This window comes from Onychostruthus taczanowskii, unplaced genomic scaffold (assembly GCF_017590055.1).
Source record: "Onychostruthus taczanowskii isolate IOZ18803 unplaced genomic scaffold, ASM1759005v1 scaffold14, whole genome shotgun sequence".
NCBI classification, from domain to species: domain Eukaryota; kingdom Metazoa; phylum Chordata; class Aves; order Passeriformes; family Passeridae; genus Onychostruthus; species Onychostruthus taczanowskii.
In genome coordinates, this window is record NW_024498573.1 from 8,255,358 (window position 1) to 8,278,321 (window position 22,964).

Below are 22,964 nucleotides of genomic sequence, written 5' to 3' on the forward strand. Positions count from 1 at the left end.
GTGGCTGTGTTTGTGGAATTGCCCTGGATACCTTCAGAAGAGACAGAAAAACATGACAATTTGCAATCTGGAGAGGAAATAGAAATGAAAGCTTTCCCCTCTGTCCTCACTAGTCCCTCAAAAATCAATTTTAATATAATTTGAAAAATTCTGATTTTGGTACTGTTATTCTATTCTGTTTGGTTTCATTTCTGCTTCTGAAATAGAGGTTTCTGGAGACCTTGCATTAACTCCACAGATTACACCTGGCATTGAACAGAGGTATAAGTTATGAAGCAAATATAAAGGAGTATCCATTTCCATGTATGATTAAATGCTGACTCAAGGTAGTGCAGTATTTTTGATCCCCTAAGTTTAATAAAATTCAGGACAGGCAATAAGGAGTCGCAGACAAATTAAAATTTATTGAGACAGACAAAAATGCAACTATTTCAGACTACAGTTAAGCATTTACAGTTAACCAAAGGTAGCAAAATGCTCACATTCCACTTAACTCCTTATGGAAAAAGCATTCAGAATTTACTATGCAGTTCTACTTACTATGATAGTCTACATCCATCTACAGTAGGGACATCGAACTGAAACACGTAATATTTGGATCTCTCCTTACAGATCTACACATTGAACAGTAACAGACATCAACAGCATTGAGAAAAGTATAAAAAGACCAAAACCCACCTACTGTAGAAAGGGCTTTTTGATGTGTAGTAACTGTACAAAGCAGTCTGTGGGTGAAGGATGGGACACAGGAGGGACTGCAGAGAAGCCAACAAATGCAGGAAGCGAAGCTCGAGCGACCTGGTCTGGGTCAGGTGGTGACCTTAGATCTACATCAGTTGCTGCTTGAGGGAGAAAAGGCTACAAAACTCCTAATATCAAAATATTCCCATGCCAGAAATGTACACTGAGACTAACAGACTAGGCTGGAGAGGCAAAGAGAAGCATTCACTAACAAACAGTGTTGCTTTAAATATAAACTTTACATCTTCAATATAAACTGTAGAATAAATATTAAATAAACAGTTCAAATGGTTAAAAATAATAGTACAGAATAGCTTAACAAAAAGGCAAAGAAAATAAAGAGGATTCTTTGTGTTCACAGCAAAGGCCAGTAATGACCCAAAAATCACAGCTATGCTGAAATCTGAACTCAACATTTTGATTTAACTACAGTATTTAAAAGGAACATAAAGCAATGCCTAACAGTATCTCATAGACTATAATATGAAAAGAAAATGAGATTAAAAATTTGTGTTTCTAAAAGAATGGGACAACTCTGATTCCATTTGGTTTGTGTCTCTAAAATAATGGGACAACTCAGATTCCATTTTTCATAATGAGAAAATGTTTGGAAGGTCAATGACTTGATTCAGATGGGATGTAAGTCTTGCTTTGTAAAAAAAAAAAAAAAAAAGGAAAGAGAAAAAGAAAGGAATTTAATCAAATTAAGTTGGAAACAAATGAAATCCTTTACAAAGCATGAAGAATGGAAGGGGCTTGATCTGGAAGAGCACTGGTTCTTGGTAGAATCACTGGTTTCTTTATCACTATTTCATGAAATAGAAGATTTTCTTAATGCGTCTCCCCAAACTGGACACACACACACACACATATGCACACCCATATTTGTGCATAAATGCATACACACAGTCACACAGAGATGTACACATGTATATACACAGGCTGCAGGTCCCCCACCACAGGAGGATGCCAGCGGATCACAAAAGGGCTTTGTTAAACAGCTCTGCAGGATTTGGGAACTCGCTCTCAAAGCAGTCCAGAGTCTGAGCTGCCCTTCCCAGCACGTGTGCTCTGCTCCTGCCTGGCTGGACCCTGGGATTGGGCACGGCTGCTCTGCCCAGCTGCCCCAGCCCATAAAATGGCACATTTCCCATGCTGGCTGGAGCCAGAAGAACACTTGCACGAGTCAAAGAGGTGACTGAAGGGTCACCTGGAGAGGGGGGTGTGCCTGGATCCAGGCCAGCATGCCTACAACAGTTTGTGTGTGTCTGTGTGTGTTTCTGGGCACAGGGGAATGTGCTACCAGGGGCCACCCGAGCCAGCCAAAGCACCTGACCCTTCACCAGGCTGTGCTGTGCATGGAGATGTTTCACTGGGGCCACCCCACGTTTGAGCTGGTGAGTCTGGGAGACAGTAATTGGTTTACAGTTAGATATAAAGCTCTGATTTATAATTCCAACTCTGATTCAGAAGCATTACATGTGAAAGATCACAGCCAGGAGACCACCAGTGGGTGGTGCTGCCATGTCTGCACATGTAAACTCAAAGATGTTCATATTCCCTTTTAAAGGCTTATTTGACAGCTTTAATTTAACCATCTTGCATGTTTACATGGGACACAGTCCCGTGCATCCCCAGACCTTGTACTGCCTGCAAGGGCTCAGAGTGCCAGGCTTTGCCCTGGGGAGGTGCTGGGCAGGAGAAGGGATTTGCTCTGTGACCTTTGATGTAAGGCACAGCCCAGGATAAGCTGTTGTGGAGAGACACAGGACTGCCAAAACCCTCCTAGCTCTGTGTGAAGAATGAGTCCAGGCAGGAGGATAAGCATAATCTGCTGATTGTGGAGCTCAGATTTATGGCAGAATTAAATGGCAGCTCTGTGCCTCAGGCAGGTCTTGCACAGGACAGCAGAGCCAGACCCAGAGAGTGTAGGGTTAATTAAGAAAATACCAGAGGAAAACCAGACAGGATGTTTGACAGTGTTCAGTGTTCAATTGCTTCTCAAAAAATCATATTTAGGGAGACAGAAATGCTGGGTTATCTGCTCCTCTTGCAAGTTGGCAGGATTTCTGTGAAAGGCAAATAGAAAAAGTGTGCATATATGTGTGTGTGTGTCTGTGTCTGTGTGTGGTGCAGCTCACGGAAAATTATTATTACATATATTTTTCTAAATCTATGGGAAAGCCAAAGGGATTTATTTGAGGCAGGGCAGATTGCAGGCCTTTTGCAAATGACTGTGATGGCAGATTTTTGGGAGGATGCAGGGGCGTGAAACAACAAATTCCTCATGGTTTTACACATCCTTCTGCATTAATAATGATTATGCAGGCTTACTCTTTGTTCTCAGGTCATTGATCTGGATAAATAGGAAATAAAAGAGGAGAAAACAGGAGAGCCCCTGCAGCACATGGTACCTGAAAGGAATTCCACTTCTGATCACATCTGAAAGCACAGGTCCTACCCAGAGGGCTGCCAGGCAGGCAGTGGCTTTGGAGAGGGCTGAGAGCCAACATCCACAGGCCAATGTACCTAAAAACTGACTTCTGATAATCTGTGTGGTATTTTCAAGCTTCCAACTGACTATGCAGACAACCATGTTGTGACTCAATGCTGTCTCCACCTCTATATCCACCATTAACTCAGACAAAAAAATTCTAATTATTTTTTGTTGTAAAAACCATATTTTTCATTCTGCAAAATAACTCACTGGCCAACCAAAGACACTGCTAAAATACTTACACTTGCATCCTAATGCAAGAGTGGGGTTAAGGTTCCTCTTACTCCTTCACAAAACAGCAAAAATAACAAAAGATCACCACAGCACATTACTGCATCCGAGAACTGCCATGGGAAAGGACACTGCAAATAATGGAATGTCAATATGCTCTGATACAAGAGCTTTGAATAGATGGGAGGTATTGAGGGAATCACAGATTGGATTTTAATTCTATTCTCTTTCAGGAGTGTGTACAAGTGTGCAGCACCACACTGAGCCAAGGGGTTATGCTTTTGAAATATCACCACCTAAAGCTGCTTTTTTAAACAGGTATCTTTACATGAAATAAGAGACAGTTCCTTTTGAGGGCTGGTGTCTTGGGCAGCATTCTGGCTTTGGAAGGAGGGCTCAGGGGAGAGCAGACAGGTCCCAGGTGAGCTGGGAGCAGAGGCTGCCTGTGTGATGCTGTCAGGGACCCTCCTGGTGAAATGAGCTCGGACAGCAGCTGAGGAACAGCTCTGGGGGTGGTTATGATGCTACAAATTCACCAAATACTTTCCCCTTAAACACTCTGAAAGGCAGATGGACTCTGCCCCCTGCCTCTAGGACGTGGTCCATGACAGCTGCAGCAGCTCTTAAGATCAAGAAGGCCATGTTCCTTTATCAAAGAGTGTCAGTGAGCTGATTGTGCCCTGGTGGGAGTTTTGCCTTCAGTGTGAGCTGGACTAAGCCTGTTGGACTCATTCTCAGAGAACAGAAGGAAGGGAAAGTCCTGCCAGTGGGTTTTCTTCTGGATTCAACCCCTGGTACTGGGCAGCCACTGTCCAAAGAGACTTACTCCTCACTGGGACATTATAAATATGGACTAGAAAATGAGGCACCTACTTTTCCTTCTTCATGAAAGAAAAAACTTTTTCTGATATGATCCAGGTAACAACTTATGACACAAATTCTCTGACATGAGAGGGGCTTCTAAGCCTTTGTATTGTTTTTTTTGAGCCCCTTCCAGGATTCTTTCATGGGATGGATATCATAAGTGGTGCAAGTGAGGATTAAGACACAAAATGGTTTTGAAACAAAACTCATTGCCCCTGTGGATAGAACAAAAATCCCCCAAACCAACTGAACAAAAGCTGTATTCCAAACAGTCCTTTGCTGGAAAAAAAGCTGTCATCCAAATTAAATTGGCAATACAAAATTAAACTCAGTAGAGAGGGAATTTTTGTGCCAGGTACTCTCAGATACAATTGCAGAGATATGATGTGAGTTGCAATATTGTGCAAAACGTGAGTCCTCATCATGATGGGCACTACCATATATAACCAATTTCATCATCCTTATCATCATCTTCATCTTCATCATCTTCATTAGCTGCTCTTACATGAATCTTCAGTTTCCCTTCTTTGTCTTTTTTTGTTGCTTCAGGTTCCTCTTCCAAATCATCCAACAATATGACAGATCCACCACTGCCAAAATCCCCTGAGGTTTCTTGCTCTTCTTCTGAAACAGGTGAGCAGGAAAGGTCATTTCCTCACAGAACACCAAATTCCACATTAATCACTATCCTTGTCATGCAAGCCACTGTCATTTGCAATTCTGTTTTTTAAATTAATTGGTTCAGCTATTCATGAAACAACCTTAAAATTTCAATTTTCATTCTGAACTGGGATAAATACATATCAATTGACTCTGAAAAGTTTTTTTTGCATAAAATGCCCTTTATGCATTATCCTCCTCCTAGAGGCTTGACTGGAAATTTCCAGACCATATGCATGCAGGCCAGAAAATCACTATTCCTTTGTAAATACTTTAATTCCATCACTGCTCTGTAAACCAGGCTAAAAAAAATTAAAAAATGGTTTTATTTGAGTGTATAAAACTCACTCTGCAAATATAGTTATTGAACCGAACATCTGTGATGTTATTCTGGGCATCCTGGACCTTCTAGGTGTCTGTTCCTTCTCAAGAAAGAAAGCTGCACTCAAAACCATCCCTGAAGAACTCTGAAGGATCATAGGTGACATCTTCCTTGTCTGGGCACAACAGCTAATTGGTGATTTCACTTATCTACATAATATTGTCCTGTCAGCAATTGCATTGAGCTTGGTTGCTAATGTATACAATTTTACACATTTAGGCCTTCCCTTGTCTGGAAAGTTCCAGTAGATGTGCATTCCAGAGTATATAGAACAATACACTTAATAACCATGCAGAGCAACCTCAGACCCTTGATTTTAATATCACTAAATGCACTTTCCAGGCTGGCAGCAAAAATACCTTAAGGGTGGCTCTTGCCTGCTAACTTGTGCTGCACCCCTACTGTCCACAGGACCCATGAGGGCCCCATTTGTGTGAGAACAGGAAAACAGAGGAGCACTTTGAACTGTGCTACTCGTGTTTTCCCTTTTGTCATCATCCTCGGTGGTACAGCAATGGCAGGGTTACAGCAGTGTTAATTCCCCCATTGTCTGAGGAAAGCAGATCATTACTCACCACAGCTGACTGTGCCTTGCTTTCTGGAGCCAGCTATCTCATTCCCATACTTATCAACACACCAGCACTGCCCCGTGCTGCCATGGCACTGCGTGGCTTTGTAATAACCTTCTTCATTGCACCGGGGGATGAAAGCACCTGAATAAAATATAAGATGGGCTCAGTAATGCAATCCTCTGCAGGAGCAAACACACAGAGAGGGTATGATGAACTCAGCACTTATATACATGAAGATCTTGACAACGTTGGCAAGGAAATACGTGTGATTATCTGGTGCCTGAAAGGGCGAAGGAATTATTTCTGGTGAACTCTTTTCAGACACCCTGGTCCCAGTGTATAAATGTTTGTTCATATCCAGCACACAGAGGAGGGTGTCACACAGCTCTAGAGAGAGCTTCAGTCTGCCCCTGAATGATTGATATTGCCACAGAGCCTTTTCACATTTAACTCCTGGTTTTAAACTTTTCTTCCCAACTGGATTATTACCCCAACTTCATTAGTTCTGCATTTCCCTCCATTTGCACTCCTTCAGTGTTTATCACGAGTCTTTCCACAACACTGTAATTATCCCTGGAAGGTATCTGCCATCTGCTTGCTATTCATACTAATCTCAGCACATCCCCTGACTTACTGAGAGTTCCCACGTATAAAAGAAGAAATAATGCACAGACTTTACAGAGAGGGACAACAGGACCTGAACCAGTAAGTCTTTGGATTTGAAGCCCAAGTTTTGTCTCACAATAACACCAATATATTTCAGTCTTATAGAGTGGGGTTCATTCTGGCTTCTGCAAAGAGGGAAACTCTCAGGAGAAACCTATGTTATTGTTCCCACCATTTTCAGCAGATACAGCAAATGTACTTCAGTATGAAAAACCCTCTTGTTCTTTGAGATGAGTTAGCTTTATTCCCACTGGAGGTCAGTACATTCATTTTTCCCTTCTTTGTCAATTGCTTCAATTTGAAACATGACATAAACGCACCCTTGCCCCCAAATTTCTTGTTTCAAACGATTTTTGAGAAAGTGTTTTTCTCCTTTGTCAAAGATACCAGTGATTTACTGGTGGTTCAGTAAAGTTTTTTAACTAGTTCCATGCGTAGCATCTATTCAGACAGCACACGTGTCAAAGGGGCCACTTCCACTACATTTCTCACAGGAAAAGATGAATGAGAAGGTGCTGCCCAAATGTCACCAGATTTCCTATATAAAAGACATAAAAGTGGAAGTCAGTCAGTCTCATGCACACAGAGAGCTACACAAAGTGAATCTGAATATCCAAACTCATTGTTCTGCAGATCTTCTCTAAAGTTTGAGTGCTGCTAATACAGGTCTGGGAGATAAGAAGAGAAACCTTTGAACATCTGCAGAAATCTTTGTACATCAGATCAGTTTTGGAGACCACATCCATGAGTGAGACTATTTTAAATAATGTTAAAGCAAGATCTTGTAGTAGGTTTGCTAACAGGTATCACCATTATGTTAATATACAAATGTAAACATGCTAGCAACTATCAAAGATTAATTTTCACTATTTATAAGGCAATAGTTTTAATAACAAACATATGTATTTGCTTTGGCAGGTTTATGTAAGTTAATACTCAGTGTCCAAAACTTCATATCAATATCAATTAGGAATGATATTTTTTTTCATATTTGTGCTCATGTCCTGCCTCTGATAAGCACTCCAGGTGTTTATCAAACCATACAGAACATTGGGAAATGTGCTCAGGTGCTGACTTGGAGCTGGTGTAAATCAGCATAGCTGTACTCATGTCACTGGAGCTGCCCTTTTATGTCTGATCAACATCTGGCTCCAGGGAAGGATCAAAGGGGGAACCTCAGAGGCATTACAGGGTGAGCAGAGAAGAGCTTCTGCATTTTAAACTGTTTTAAACTGCTTTCTCTTTTCCTGGGGCAATGCAACCTTTTCCTTCTTTGAAACAGGCCTTTTTGCATAGTTTCACTGTTTCTTGTAAGGTATGAAAATGTTCCACACTGCCTATAAAAGCTTTAAAAGATTTAAAAATAAATTGTGGCCCGGGCTCAGTGCCAACATAACTGTGTGTGGAATAGATTCACACTTTGGGTCACAGTGAAGAGTGGAAGGTGCTTTTCCTTCTGCGTGGGAAATTCGTGCCAATTTGTATGTAACACTGGAGCTTTAAATATTTATCTATGCATACTAATGTCACAGTATTTGCCAACCATCAGAGGGAGGATACAGCATGTCCTCTCTGATGTGTCAGGTGCAGGTGATAATCTGGAGAGGACAGAGAGTGGCTGGGAACAAGTGTTGTACAACATGATTATTCTCCCTGTGAATTGTACACAAATCAGCCTGTCTTTGTCAGAAATGAGCTGGCTACAAGCTCTGCTATCCTGGAGCATGGCACCCAGACAGACCATTTCCTGGGTTTGGCATCAGGGAACATCTGGAGCTTCCCGCTTCAGAGGTTCCTGCACAGGGCCTGGACTCACAAAATGTGAGTCACTCCCCACAAACTGCCTCAATCCTGCCTCCCCATCTCCCTTTGTCCTGGAAAGGTTTAGTTATTCCACACAAACTTGAACAGCACTGTTGCATCTGTGTCCTCTCTATGGACCCAGACCTATACCTTTTTTTTTGCATCATTTCCTTATCTATATAACACTCCCCTTCCTTAGAGAACAGGAGGAGAATAATTATATGCTAAAGATAGAGGTAAAAGCCTGTCAGAATTAAGTGCTAGCCAGCACACAGCTCCTGGTATTAGCTATTATATTAGCTGAATCCACAGGGTTGATATAGGAGAAAACAGTGATGGGAGCAGAAATTTATTACTGTAGTGGAGTGGGAGAGGCATTATCAGGCTGCACAGTTGTATGCTCTAAAAGTACAGTCTCTGCAGTTAATTGTACTCCAGATAAATCTGGTAGGAAAAGATGAATAGTGCTGTTTACTTTTTAATTCAGTCTCCTGGGATGCTAGACTTCATTTGAAAGCCTCCAAATTCAACATATCTAATGGCAATGGCTTTGAAGTACTTTGTTGCAACTGTCATGTGTTTTGAAAAATATACAGAGAAGGAAATATCAAAAGTCATCATTTTTATCAATGGATACAAGTTAACAAAAACATTCTTCATGCTAGTGCCAAGACTGAAAGTGCTGTGCTTTCTATGTCAGGGTCAGAGGAGGAAAGAGAATAATTAAATATTACTTTCTCTGAAAATACTCCTCTCTCTTTTCCAACTTTACCATTGCTACAAGTCACGTGTATGTTTGAGCTTCCATTTGAATGATTTTTCAGACAGTGAAGAGAAAAGACAATGTTTTCTGCTGTATAAATAGCTCTGATATCAAATTAAAATCTCCATGACAGGTGTCATTATGCAGGAAGACTTTCAGGGTAGGTGAAGCAAAGAGTTCCTCTTTATATTATAATTTCCCAGCTTGTGGAACAACCTGTGCCTGCCACCTTGATTTGTTGAGCTTCACCACTTTCATTCTTCTTCTATTTTTTTTTTTTTATTAATACAGTTGACTAGAAGTTATTTGTGCTAAGGGACCATTCTTTCTGCTTTTACTTTGTCATTTTACCCCTGCTATTGTGATCAGATCCCAGTGACATGTGCTACAACCACCTGCATGTTGAACTACCTGCAACCCAGGCATCATTCTTCCCACACACCAGAATAAACTACTTAGGTTTCAACCTAGATGACATTTATTGCACGTAGAAAATAACAGCAAAGCATAAAACAAATATGGGATAGTCAAAGCTATCTGTTAAGAACTGGGCTTCTTATTCTTTCAGGTGACTTTGAAAATCATGACACCCATGAGACAGAGAACATTGTGACTTCCTCTGCCCCAACATTCCCTTGAAAACAAATGCAGAATATTTACTGAATGGAGCACACAAATCCCAAGTGATCAATCCTCCCTCTGCTCCCACTGCTATGAACAGCTGGAGCTGTAACTCTGAAACATCCTAATCTTCATGTGAACTTGCCATGAAAGGATGACGGATCTAAACCACAGTCCCTGTGGCCTTTAGGAATGTTTATTCTTAATTTAAACCAATGAATCCAGGTTGGGATTGTTCACAAGGCACCTGAACCTTGAGTCCAAATGGCAGTGGCATCTGGGAGTGGCAGGATCTGGCAGAGCTGAGCTGTTTACCGGGTGTGCTGTTGAGGATGCAGGAGCAGCAGGCTGCAATGTGGGAGGCACTGAGCAGCCCTGCAGCAGAGCTGTGCACACCCTGTGCTGCAGCTGGGGATGCTGTGGGGACCTGACATGTTCTCCGTGATGGGGCTGGCAGCTGGGGCTGAGCTCAGCCACTCTGCTCAAGGGGGAAGTGCAGGGCTTGCATCTGTCCTGCTGCACCTCAGGGGCTGGGCTCTGTCTGCACAAATGTGCCGGGACACAAGTTTTGGTAAAACACCAGCACACAAATGCCAGGCCACGCATCACTGGCTGATATTAGGGTAGGGAATTAGTCACTTGAAATTTTTTCAGTTCAGCAACCTGATTTTTTGGCAATTAATTGGGAAAATGCCAGATGGGGATTTATTTAATCTAATTTTAGATATCCATCAGAGTTAGTCATGAATCAGTTCAGGCTCCCAATAGGCACAAAAGAGAGGGACAGGCATGACCACATCTTACAGCATGAAGCATCCTGCAGGGTGCCTAGAATGAGGTGATATAAATTCCTGTTTTCATAGACATAGAATATACTGAAATATTTTAAAGAGCGATTAGGCCAAATTGAGCCCCAAGGAAAGCCTGCATTGTACCACAGCTGGAAGGGAACATGAATGCATTGGCTATGCACCTTCAGTCACCCTTCAAAAATGGAAGCCTTGAGTATCAAGCAGCTTCCCGGTACTTACTCTGACCTGTGAGGTGATGAAGGCAGTATTAAGCTCTGTGCAGACAAGGCTTTGCATTTCTGGAGAGCTGTAAATTAGCTCTGAACCCGTTGCCACGCTGACACCTGTTCTGTGTGTTGCTATCTCATTATTTGTTTAATTTCATAGTGTCAGGCCTACGCTCGGTGCTGCATATTCCCGACTCAAAACATTAGTCTCTAACTGAAAAACCATTACTGCATATAAAGTTACAATAATCACAGAAGCTTTAATTAGTTGAGCAAATGAATAGCAAGTAATCGAACTTACCCAACAGACTCTTCCCTCTACTTAGCTTTTGAATTCTATTCATTTCATTCTGGCAAGGAAGACCTAAAATATAATGTATAAGAATTAGTTTCCAGATGGTACGGGACAGGCTCTGTAATGACTGGCTTCACTGCTGACATGAAATGTAGGCTACTGTACACCTGGGACTGAGAGAAGCCCATATGCTGGTACTGTACTGCAAAACAAATTTATGTCATTAGCTCCACTAATTAAAAAAAAAAAAAAAAGAAAAAAAAAGGCAACACAACTGTAGTTGAGAGTAGTGTTTAGGGGCCATTTTAATTGTTAAACCATTCTACCTTTCTTTTCACCAAACTGACCTCATGCCAGCTCTCTGATTTATGACTTGCTAATTGGCTAAATTCTATGTTAATAAAAGAGTAAATTCTTGAGCTTTCTGTCAGCAATAGCGCTTATTTCTAGACTCCGTGCAGTGACACTTACTACTTTGTTTGCTTTAATGATCAAGGGATGTTAATATAGTTCATCTGTGACAATAAACATGGTTCCAGAATGCCCTTCACACTGGTGCTGGGCAAAAGGGCTTTCTAGCACACCTGCCTGCCAATGAGCAAGCTCTACAGGCAGGCCCTGAAACGCAGGGAGAGCCAAAGAGCTCCTCTTTACATTGCAAATGGCACAGCTCACCGCCTGGCTTCTGGAAGCAATAGCACCACTCGTTGTTGGAAAGCTTCCCATCCTTGAAGGAGTCGCAGGAGTTGAAGAGTGGCTTGACACAAGGCTCGTACTTATCCAGATAAATGGCACTGATCTCCGAGGGATCCAGCAGCAGGTCATAGTTCATGTCAAGTTTGTTGAACATCCAGCCTAAGGAATCCTTACAGATTGGTAGGATGCTGGTGTCAAATCCTGTAAGAAGACAGGCAAATATTCCCCAGCTGAACCCCGGCATGCCCCCGGCACAGGAGCCACTGCTAAGGTGAAGCTCTGCCAACTTTTCTTTTTTTGGCTGGACTCTGAACATTGAGCTGATTTGCCCAAAGCAGAACAAAGTCCTAAGGCTGAACTGACTGTATAAAGCTGAAAGCCCAAGCACAGCTACAAACCAGAGCACCACTCACACTCTGTGGGAGCTGTGGGGTAGAGAGGGCTGAGATTCAGAACTGGTTTCTGTAATTTTAAGTATCTCTACTCAAAAAATTCTTGCTTTTTTTTTCCTTTCAGTCCTCAGTCCAAGTGTCTTGGCCTGGTTCTAGGAAACTAAAATGTTATGAGAAAAGGCTGCACCCACCATATTTTCAAACTAGACTGTATCTGAATGCAATTTAAATCCTGTTTCCCAAACTTGTTTCTAGTTGCCTGATCATATTCTTTTCTGCTGTGCTCTCCCCTTCCACCTCTCATCCTTGCTTTTCACTCTTCAAAGGCCTGTCTGTGGTTTGTGACAACAAACTGCTTTGATCTGGACTGTGAGCTGTCTGGGGGAGGCAGGGGGAGAGAAGAGGTGAGGTGTTTCTGTTGCTCACATCACTCTGAGGGAGGGCACAGCTTCAGCTGGAGCTGCCCAGAGCTGCCCATGCTCTTGTATGCTGTACCAGCACCTTCCTGCAGCAACACAGGATTCTGCTTTTCCAGCGCTTTGGAAACCATCACCATCATTCATTTTAATAGCCCAGATTCTTCAAAGACTGCTGCAGCAGCAGTGGTTATCACAGAAAGCCCAAGTCATGCATATAGATACCCACTGTGTATATGAGATACAAGTTCCAGTACCCTGCAGCCTCCAGAAAAACAGTGGTATGGGTATAACACTATAAATCCACACTGCCATGGTATTTTTTCAATGCTTAGACTAAGTTATCTACAATGTAAGGAAGTATATTTGCAATACAGAGATAATAAATCTGACAACAAGGGTGTTGGTTTCAACCAGGACTCAGAAACATGAATCCATTGGTTGGTGATTTGCAGGGACAGAGGGCTCCTGACACCCTGGGCCTCTGGTGCTCACACTGCTCCAGCTGGGAGCAATAACCTGCCTGTGCACTGCTCACTCTGCTTTGGGCCACGTAGAGAAGCCTGATGAGCTTTTTCCTTCAGCTGCAACTTTCACTGAAAGAGGTTAAGCTTAGCTTTATTTGCTGTACGTGTTCCTTTCAGGATGCTGCTTTGTTGAAGTGAAAGCTGAGATGTTGCTGGAATCATGCTGACAGTTTGTTCAAGCTCTGCATCCTACTTGCTATTTTAGGCATTAATCCAAAGGAGAGCAGGGCTTTTTGCTGGAAGCTGTGGTTTTTGTATGCAGCTGTGGCTGAAGGTTGTCAGTGACACAGAGGGACAATCAGAAGGGTTAACTAATGGGAAGGTTTGTGTCATTCATAATATATGTTTCAAGGAAGGAAGAAGGTAATGCCATTTCCTCAGGGCTAGAGGCAGCTCAGAGAAGGAAGAGAGAAATCATAGAAATCATGCTGAACATTTCATCACATTTTTATGCTGTTATCTCCCATAACATTATCTAATCATGTTTGAGCACAGTGAAAAAGAACAAGGCTGTGTGAATAGATGTAGGGGGGAGCTGCCTTGCTGAAGCAATTAGAAATATTGACTTCAATTACTTAAGTCATCTGAAGAAGGCAAGCAGGACTTGGTTGCTGTGCAATCTTTTGTCAAGTGAAAGGATTTAAGATTCCTCAGCTTTGCCTTTACAGAGCAACAGGAGCAGAGCACCCAGTCCTGCCCTGTGCAGGTGTTTGGTGCCAGATTCCCCAACACAGGGCAGGTTAAAAGTAGTCAAAAGGCAGGGGCAGATCATTCAGCTGCAGGGTGGAGCTGGGATCAGCTCCAGCTATCCCAGTTTAACAGTTTCCAGGATAAAAAGAGTTTCTAATGTCTGCTCTTTTTCTGCACAGATGCTGTCTCTGACAATGGATTCTACACACTATGGTGGCACTTACTGCTGCAAAAGATGAGCAACTGCAAGGTGTGCTGCATCACCAGTCAATTTACGTGTTGCTCAGCCCTGATGGTCTCTAAAGGCCATCTCTTAACTGGCAGGGACCAAAGCAGGGAGATCTGGAATGAACTTGTCCCTGACAGTACACGTAGATTATTTCTGAGTCTTGTTGTCCTCCCTGTGGGGAAATCTCCAGCTGTGTGTGCAATGGGGATACACCACCAGCCTGCCCTCAGAAGGGATCTGTCTAAGCAAATCACCAGTAGTTACTGCAGTGAGTACAAAGCTGCTCTGTGACACCATCAGGGCTTGGTGGGAGATACAGCTGGGAAAGGCCACTCGAGAAGACAGTTAATTGCATTAATTGAAGAGGTTTTGATTATAATTTCTTACAAACAAGGGAGCTTTTACTGTTGTGACCAGTTCCAGATTAGATTTATTAAGAGGTTGGTTTACTAAACAGTGTTGGATTATCAGACAATGTAGTCTGGAAGTCCTGAAATATTGAAGTGGTAGGTGTGACAGAAAGTCCTTAGCTAGATGGTTATTATCAGTGGAAAGTTAATTCTTTAATTGTCCCACAACATGCTGTTGAAGGTAAAGAGCAGCTCCACTTCATATTGTCTCCTGGTAAAAGGTGCTGCCCATAAATTGCATCTGCAGCCCAAATCCAACAACCCTGGATGCTCTCAGCATCCAGCACCAGGAGTGAAAGCCAAATGTCCCCTAAATGTTCAACACAGGCTCTGAGTCACAGCATAACCAAGGCAGATTTTGGAAAATGGCTTTTGGAGCTTGCTTACCTTCACTGGGAGCTCACTGTGCTCCCACCAGCCTGGTGAGGCGCCCAGTGATATTGACTGAATTAACTTCTTTTCAGAGTCTTTTGATATACTTATCTATAAATATGATGCAATTTTCTGGATGAAATTAGCCACATACTATAACTCTGTAAAGAATTCAGTGTTTGGTTAACAGGCTGGATTTCCAGCACAACAGACCCAGAATAAGCAATCTCAGTGAGAACTCTTCTGCATCTCTCTGTTCATCAGCTCAGTGCTGCAGTGCTTTTGATGAGAAGCAGGAGAATGGTGCAGGCTCTACATCCCTCTTGGCTCCTTGGCACAGGCTGCCCACACAGATGCCAATGAATGTCAGCTGAGGTGGTGGCTGCTCTCTTTGGACACCTGCTCACAAGGACCTGGACTAAGACCATCTTGTTCCTCTTTTCAACTGACAGCTGTTCAGCATCCTGACAACTTTCATTCACTACAGAGCTGGAAGGAAATCAAGCTGGTGACCTACATGTAAAAGTCTCTCATCCCATTGACACATAAAATGCTCCACCTCGTCTGAATTAAAATGGAATTAAATTAAAAAAAGTCTTTAGGTGAAAATCCTTATTAAAAATAAACACACCTTCTGGCATGGAAGAATTATTTTCCCCCTTCAAGAGTTGACTTACATGAGCCATTTTTATTTTATTAAAGTGTACTAGAATTAAATTAACAGGGGTATAATTAACCTAATTTCCCCCATCGCTTAAAATAAAAGGAGGAGGAGAATAAATGTTTCCCAGAAAAAAATCCTTTATATTGCATAGACCTCTAATAAAAGAAAAACAACACCCACTCCAACCAAGGAGTATCCCATCTGGATACAATATGGGGATGTTATGAATTATCAACAGGCTCAGGAGCAATTTGAATCTGATCTTGCTACCTAATTAGTTTTATTATTTCTCTATGTCAAAACATGTCCCTGAGTTTCTTACATCATTTATTGAGGAGATTTTAATTGCACAAAGCCTTCAGAAGACAAAGTACCTGGCCCAAGGTGCTTTGCTGGGATCAGAGAGCTCAGGGAAGGAAGGTTTGAAATCTAAACACAATGATCTTCCTCCTCCATTTCCTTTCAAGAGACTCACAAAGAAAATAAAAAGGAGCTTACTTTTTCTTCCTTCACCTGGGGGTGAACATAATACATTCAAAATGCTTATTTACACTCACACTAACATCTTGAAAAATTAATGTAGCATGGAGAAATCTCTGCTGGAAAACCTTCTCTGGACAGCTGATGTGTCCACGGCATCATAGCCATGGCATGCCACCATCTGCTCCTTTTACTGCCACGGGGGCACATCCAAAATGGATTATTTGAGGATGTTCATGCCTTTTCAAACCTGCAGGCACAACCAAACCAGTTCAGTTTAATGAAGGGATGTATGTGGTGAGGAGGGCAACGGAGGCTGAGCCATAAAAAAGGGCAATGTGTACATCAGAGTGTGTGTGTCCTGTGTGCCAGGATCCACAGACATTCTTTTCTACAGCTTGGGTATGTGAACTTTGCTTTGAATTCTGAGCCCTGCTTAAGGTGTCTTTCATTTTTACAAATGTTTGAAGCTGGAGAGAGCCAAATGCTGCTGTCTTCACCCTGTGTGTATTTTCAGTGCCACCAGAGAGAATGTGAGCTGCAGAATTTGGCACATGCACATTAATTAATGAATACTGTGCAAAATCTCAAAAAGAAAAACAAACCCAGGTTTTGTGGCATTTAAAAATGGCTTAGGCATCTAAACTCAAAGTTTCTTTTTCTTTCTTTCTTTCTTTCTTTCTTTCTTTCTTTCTTTCTTTCTTTCTTTCTTTCTTTTCTTTTCTTTTCTTTTCTTTCTTAATTAATAGAGAAGAAAATAAGAAAAAGTGCCAAACTAAGTCAACAGTCTAAAAACGAACATTGTTGAGATCAAGTCTTTAAAATCATCAGGCAGCCTTTCAAATAAAAGCTGCCAGGAAATAAAACCAAACTAAAAAGAGATAACAGCTCCTCTGTGAATCAGAGCAAACACTGCAGAATTACCAGGAATGTTTTTCTCACTGGAATTGCTTAAAAAAAAAAAAAAAAAAAAAAAAAAAAAGACTTGACACCTTTAGGATTTGGCCTTGGGCAAGGTCATCATGAGGATGGCACAAATCATCTGCATGAAAACATCCTTTTGACAATCTGATAAAATGAGATTTCCTGTGATTCTGGGCCTAAAGGACTTCAAATAAAGTTTAAAGCCTCTAAGGCTTTCTGTCATGGAGTTTGAAATGAATTCACATCTGGAAGCCATGATTAGCTGTACATCCAGTTGCTTTTTGTACTGTGGTTGGGATCCTTTGTATGAGAATATTTTTTTTTGGACACTGTTTCAGAAATAAGTAGGACATATGGTTTTAAAGACACTGACTTTGTTGCAAACACTGTGCAAAATAAGGGACACATGAAGAAAGATCATTTACACAGAACATGACTTGTTTCACCACAGAGATTTAAGATGTGTGGTGGAATTGCTGGGTTTGACTGTAGTTTTGAGCAATACAGCCCGTGGTATATCATGTTTTTATGAAGAGGCAATCTGCTGCTACCCCAGCTCAGATGTAGCACAAAAGAGAGGGGCTGTGGAGACCTAGACCAACACAAAATACCCACCCTGATGTGCTGGGTCTGCTCTAGTGCCCCTGCAGCCTCTGTGGTGTCACTCTACAGGGACACCAGGTGAAAAGAGTCATAAAAGCAGCAGCTGACTGGAGCCTTCAAATTCTGGGTTTGCACTCTGGCTTTTTAGACAGCTCATTCCAGAGAATCAGTGAAGTGACAGTGAGGCACACACCTAGATAAAATTTGTGCATCCTATTTTGCAGCCCAAGGGCCCATGTGTTTTGGGACACTGTTTAAAAGAATTAATGAGTCCTTACAGAAAGTAAATTTGCATCTGCTCTCTGATGAGCATGACCTCTTTTAATGCTGTTATCTGAATCTTTCCCCTCCCTGGTGGCTAAATGACACCAAAATCAGTCATGTTGGCTTAACCCACAGAGAGTAAATGTCCTCTAGACTTCATCTTCTTCCTTTCTTTAAAAAAAATAAAAAAGCATCAAAGGCAGCAAAGATGGTGTTATTAAATACCCAGGACACAATGAGCTCCAGCTTTCTCCACCATTTAACTCTTCTAGCTCCATGGCTCAGATGTGGATGTTTTAATTATTCTTTCCCTTACATAAACTGTTAGCAGGAAATGTTCAAGTAAAATCAAAGTGAGTTTTTTCCAACATTGGCATAATGTTCTATGTTTATATGCCATATTTTCATCTTATGCCACTGACACTGTATCAGAAAATGCCTGGTCATAAAACTAGTGGTTAAGCAGAGATCAGAGTCCAAACCCAAGAAATTGTTTGGATGCAGCCAATTGAATTGGAAGGTGATGGAGTTTAACTGTTCAGACACAAACTACACCATAATAATTAACCCCAATGCTTGAGAGAACTCCCTGAGCAGTTTCAGTTACTCATGCAGAGGTGATCTCCATGGCCTTCAGACAGCTGTTTGCCTGATTAACTTGTGAAGGTCTCTCTGTGTCTGCCAGCTTCTAGAGCAGTTTGGGCCAGAGAGAGAGGACAGAAGGACTGCATCTCCTTCAGAAAACAGCATTTATTTGCAGGATCAGGTCTCAGGTACCTGCTTATTCACTGGCACCTGCCTGACAGGGTGTTGCAGCACCAACAGCAGTGCTCAGCTAAATTCTCTCAGGTTGGAAGTTCCTACACCACCCAGTGTTTAGGGGAAAGGGTTTCTTACTGCCTTGTGCTGTCTCTGAGCTCGTGGGTTTGATGACACGGTTGGCATCCTCGTGCAGGGCCCCGAACCAGTCCTTCAGCCTGGACGCCAGGCTCCTCAGCTCCTTGTCTGTGCAAGCTAGGAGAGAACAAAGCACCAGGCTGAGTCAGGAGCACCAGGGAAAAGCCTCTCCCCTGAGAGTCCATTAGAAAAATTGTGTTTATGGTTGTAAAGTTCTCCTCGTTAAGAGCTCTGAAGGAAAAAGAGAAGGTCAGGGAAAAGGAAGCAAGATAAAATGAAAATGTAAGTCATTATGAATTTTAAGTTGTACTCAAGTACTTCCTTGGAAGCTGACACAATTGGTGATGGAAGAAGTGCCACACAGAGCTCCCTGCCAGTTGGCAATTAGAGCTATGTGACTATTTAACTTAAATGTTTTCACCTTTTAGGATTTCAGAGAAAAATATCAGTCAAACAGATGGGGAGGAGGGACATCCTTGCCTAGACATGCTACTCGAAAAAGATGCTAGGCATAATTTATAACCACATTTGGCTTTGTATAAGGCTATTATCACAGTAATAGAAAATATATATACTTATTTATATACAGAAAAAATTGTTATGTCACTCTGCTGCGACATAACAAGTTCTGCTGCAAGTGAGACTCTACCACCTCTGAAGGTTGTCAATTCCATTTCGTTATCTAGGTAAAACATTTATTTTCTTATATATTTTACTGAGAAGTACCTAATTTTCCCAGAAATTTCTGCCAAGATATTAATGTTCAGCTGAAGCAAATATTTTTAGGGAAGAAAGCTGCATTAGCCACGAGTTTCTGTCAAAAAAAAATTCTTATTTCTGTATCATGTTTAGTGCTTAAAATTCACACACTCAGGCAATTTTATTATTCCTACTGTGCACTCATTCTACATTTTAAATGACATTTCCTGAAATACAGAGCAAGACTTTATGCCATAGAGGCAGACATCCTTCACAGTCACAATAAGTCATCTCCATCTCACTGCACATTATAATATCCCTCCTTCCACCTTATTGAAAAACAATTGAGACCCACAGCTCTCCCAAGTTTAACTCACTGCCCCAATGACAAGGAACTTGTTGATATGCCACAGCTGTTCTGAGGATTTGTTCGTTCTCACACTCTTGTTTGGAACAGGAATAACTTCAAAGTTAAAAACAGAAATTATAACCTTTTCTAAATTTCAGGGGGAGAAAAGGATTTCCCCATTTTTTTTCTATAACACTGAAAGGATTTGATAAATTTTCTTATGAAAGATAAAGATATGAAGATCCTTAATCCTTTAAACCTCAGTTCAGGTAAGGAAAAATCAGGTCTTAAACAAAACATCCCATCAATGTAAAATAAATGGAAGACAACGCAATACTAACTGTAAAGTGGCCTACCTTGCTGAAAAAGCTACCACCTCATTTTCTCACTTGAATTAACATTACATTTTTCTCATGGTAAACTATCTTTATCTTTCCAAGTTGGGTGGAAAAAAAGAGGATTCATTTGTCCAAGAAATGAGTAATATAGTTTTATTGTGCAAACCTGATATTTATTAAATAATCATGGTGGCACACATCACCTTTAGGAGGCCAAGGCTGGAACTCTGGACTACAAACACCCATTCCTGTGCCGTCTGGACAGGTACACTGAGCTTCACAGACAGTCAAAGCCCCGGGAAAAGATATAATAATAAAGAAAATACCTTCTAGAGCCACTTTCCTGACTCAGATTTGTGTACTTCCGAACACCAAGGCAACTCCAGACACCCCAGCAACCCAAAGGAAGCCAAATGCTTTTGGGGACACTGGATTTGCTCCCAAACTCACCCTGTATGGAGGGCAGGAACAAGGAGCACACACTCCCTGTCCCCCAGCCTCAGCACTCTTCAGGATGCCCTCCCCAGGCCCAAATAAAGTCTCTGAAATAAATCTCACAAAGTGTTCATTTGGTGTAAACTGCATTGACTGGGGTAATTGGAATCCATGCTTTTAAATTGCAATACAAACCAGGACTGAATGCACAGCATAGGTGGGACAGAAGTAATTAATGGTAAACAGAAGTAATTAATGGCAAATCAGACTTGGAACAACTTGTCTCTATAATTGAACCAATCAAACATGTCAGGGTCTGTAAAATGCCATTTGTAATGAAGCTGTTACAGTTTTTTCCATGTTTGTAACTTCAGCCATGTTGAGGAACAGCTTTTTTGAGGGCAGCGTTTGAGAGTGAACCCTGGGTGAATTTATTGCTTTTGTTTTTGCTGACCACAAACCCTGCAGATTTCCTTTGGAACTTGATCTGAGGCATGATTGACAGCAAGCCCAGAACTGGAGTTTTCTGCATTCTGGATAGTTTTCCTGTGAATAATTGAGATACTCCTTAGGTATGCTGCTTAAGGATGATTCCAGAGTGAGTATGAGGTTGAGGTTCTCTCTTAGGATTGCAGTCTTTCTTCACTAGAATAAATACTGTTTTGTGAGTCAAACAGGAGCCAACTTTGTTATTAATATGGAGTGAATAATAAATTTCTGGACATGACTTCAAAAATTTAATGCAAAGTTCAGTTAATTTCTATTCAAGTATTTAATGCCCTCAGTCTTACTTTCTCCCACACATTAAAACAGAGGAAGTATCCTTTTATTTTACATTTCTTGCATTAAATTTTATTTTAATGCTACTATGTCTGGTTAAAAATATCCTGCCTTTCTACCCAATGGAACTCCACTCCATTTTTATTTATTTCATTTGAACATTATCAGAGGCATATAATCATTCTGAATTTGTTTGGTTTGGGGCACATTTGGGACACTTCAAAGTGGATTGATGTTCAGAGGGCAGAAGTTTCATACAGACAAAATCAGTGCTCAGGCATCCAGGAACCAGAGCACTCAATGTTTTATTGCTGGTGGTAGGGTCCATTAGTTATATATCAAACAATTAGCTTGGAGGAGCCCCTCATCTGAGATCCTTACATATAAATTTACATTAGTAGAAGTTATAAAGCATTTTTAAGAACCCTCTTCATGAAAAATGCAGTGCAAATGTACCTCTTCACTATTAATAGACGTTCCAAGTCACATTTCTCAGATAAGAAGAACAGGGCTGTAGGAGGAATGGATGTGATAATGGGTCTCTTGCTATTTGAAGATTTATAAGGAGAGAACACTGGGGTTGCAAACAATATGGATATTGACATGACTAGAAGCACTGATTTAAAAATCCAGGCTGAAGAGAATCACCAAGGGAGGAGACTCTCCACAGCCCCTCTCTCACAACTGGAATCTGTCCAGTCAACTGTCAACAACCATTTAAAGCTCTGGTGCTGTGAAACAGACCCAAGTGCAAACATATGTAAATAGGCATTTTCACTGCTGTGTGTCTTCTCCCAGATAAGAGACATGGGCTTCTGTTCATCTCCTCCACCTCTTAAAGAGAAGACAACCCACAGTTCTTTACCCTTGCTATTTCACTGATGTCAACAAAGCTTCTGCTTTAGCAGCCATCTGATATCAGCTCCTCCTGTAATATTAATTCCTGGATCCTTCCCTGCTGATGGCTTTGATGATCTGCTCAGAGCCCACAGCTCCCCTGAGAGCAGCAGGCTGGGATGGCAGCTGCTCCAGCCAGGGATGCAGAGGCAGGCTGGCTAAGAGCAGCTGCCCAGCCTGACCCAGAGTCCCTGGCCCTGGGGTGGCAGTGGCACCTCGAGCAGGGGCAGAACCTGTCCCTTCTCTGAGTCTCAGCAATGAGAATGCAGGGGGAAGATATGAGAGCTGCTGGACTCAACAACATCCTCAGATCTGCATCTGCTGATGTGACAAATTATCCTGCAGAAGTGATTTATTAACAAGCAACTAAAGTGCAGATTTATTCCCCAGGGTGAAGCACTTGGTCCAGCAGTTATTTATTCCTCACAAACTGAAAGCACTGTTGCTAAATACCTATTTTCACCAAGCAGAAAGCATTAATCTGACCTAATGGAAAGCCATTAGCATGCTGTAAAGGCTCAGGCTTTTATGGGTCTGCTTTTGTTATGGACTTTTGCAGCTCTACAGATACTAATCTATATACATTGGTGGTGAAAATTAGCAGTATAATATTTAATTTCACTCTTTCAGATAGGGACTTTCAATAGTACTTAGTGATAGAAATCAACATTAAAACTGAACTTACCTGTAGATGTATAAGATTAAATCAATACTGAATCACATCCCATTTCTACTCCAGCCTAGCAAAGCAATACTGTAAAATCTTCATCCACTAACAAAATAAAAACC

General features: G+C 41.6%; 1 protein-coding gene across 1 annotated transcript in view; it reads right to left on the reverse strand.

Moving 5' to 3' along the window:
• Positions 1-384: 384 nt before the first annotated feature.
• SPOCK1 (SPARC (osteonectin), cwcv and kazal like domains proteoglycan 1) overlaps positions 385-22,964 on the reverse strand; it is a 272,154-nt gene continuing 249,574 nt past the window's right edge. The window contains exons 8-12 of the mRNA XM_041397932.1: positions 18,678-18,794; positions 11,789-12,010; positions 11,120-11,182; positions 5,951-6,088; positions 385-4,957 (exon numbers count right to left, since the gene is read on the reverse strand). Of these exons, the coding sequence (XP_041253866.1) occupies positions 4,767-4,957; positions 5,951-6,088; positions 11,120-11,182; positions 11,789-12,010; positions 18,678-18,794 (731 nt within the window). The 3' untranslated portion in view covers positions 385-4,766. The remainder of the gene's footprint in view (positions 4,958-5,950; positions 6,089-11,119; positions 11,183-11,788; positions 12,011-18,677; positions 18,795-22,964) is intronic.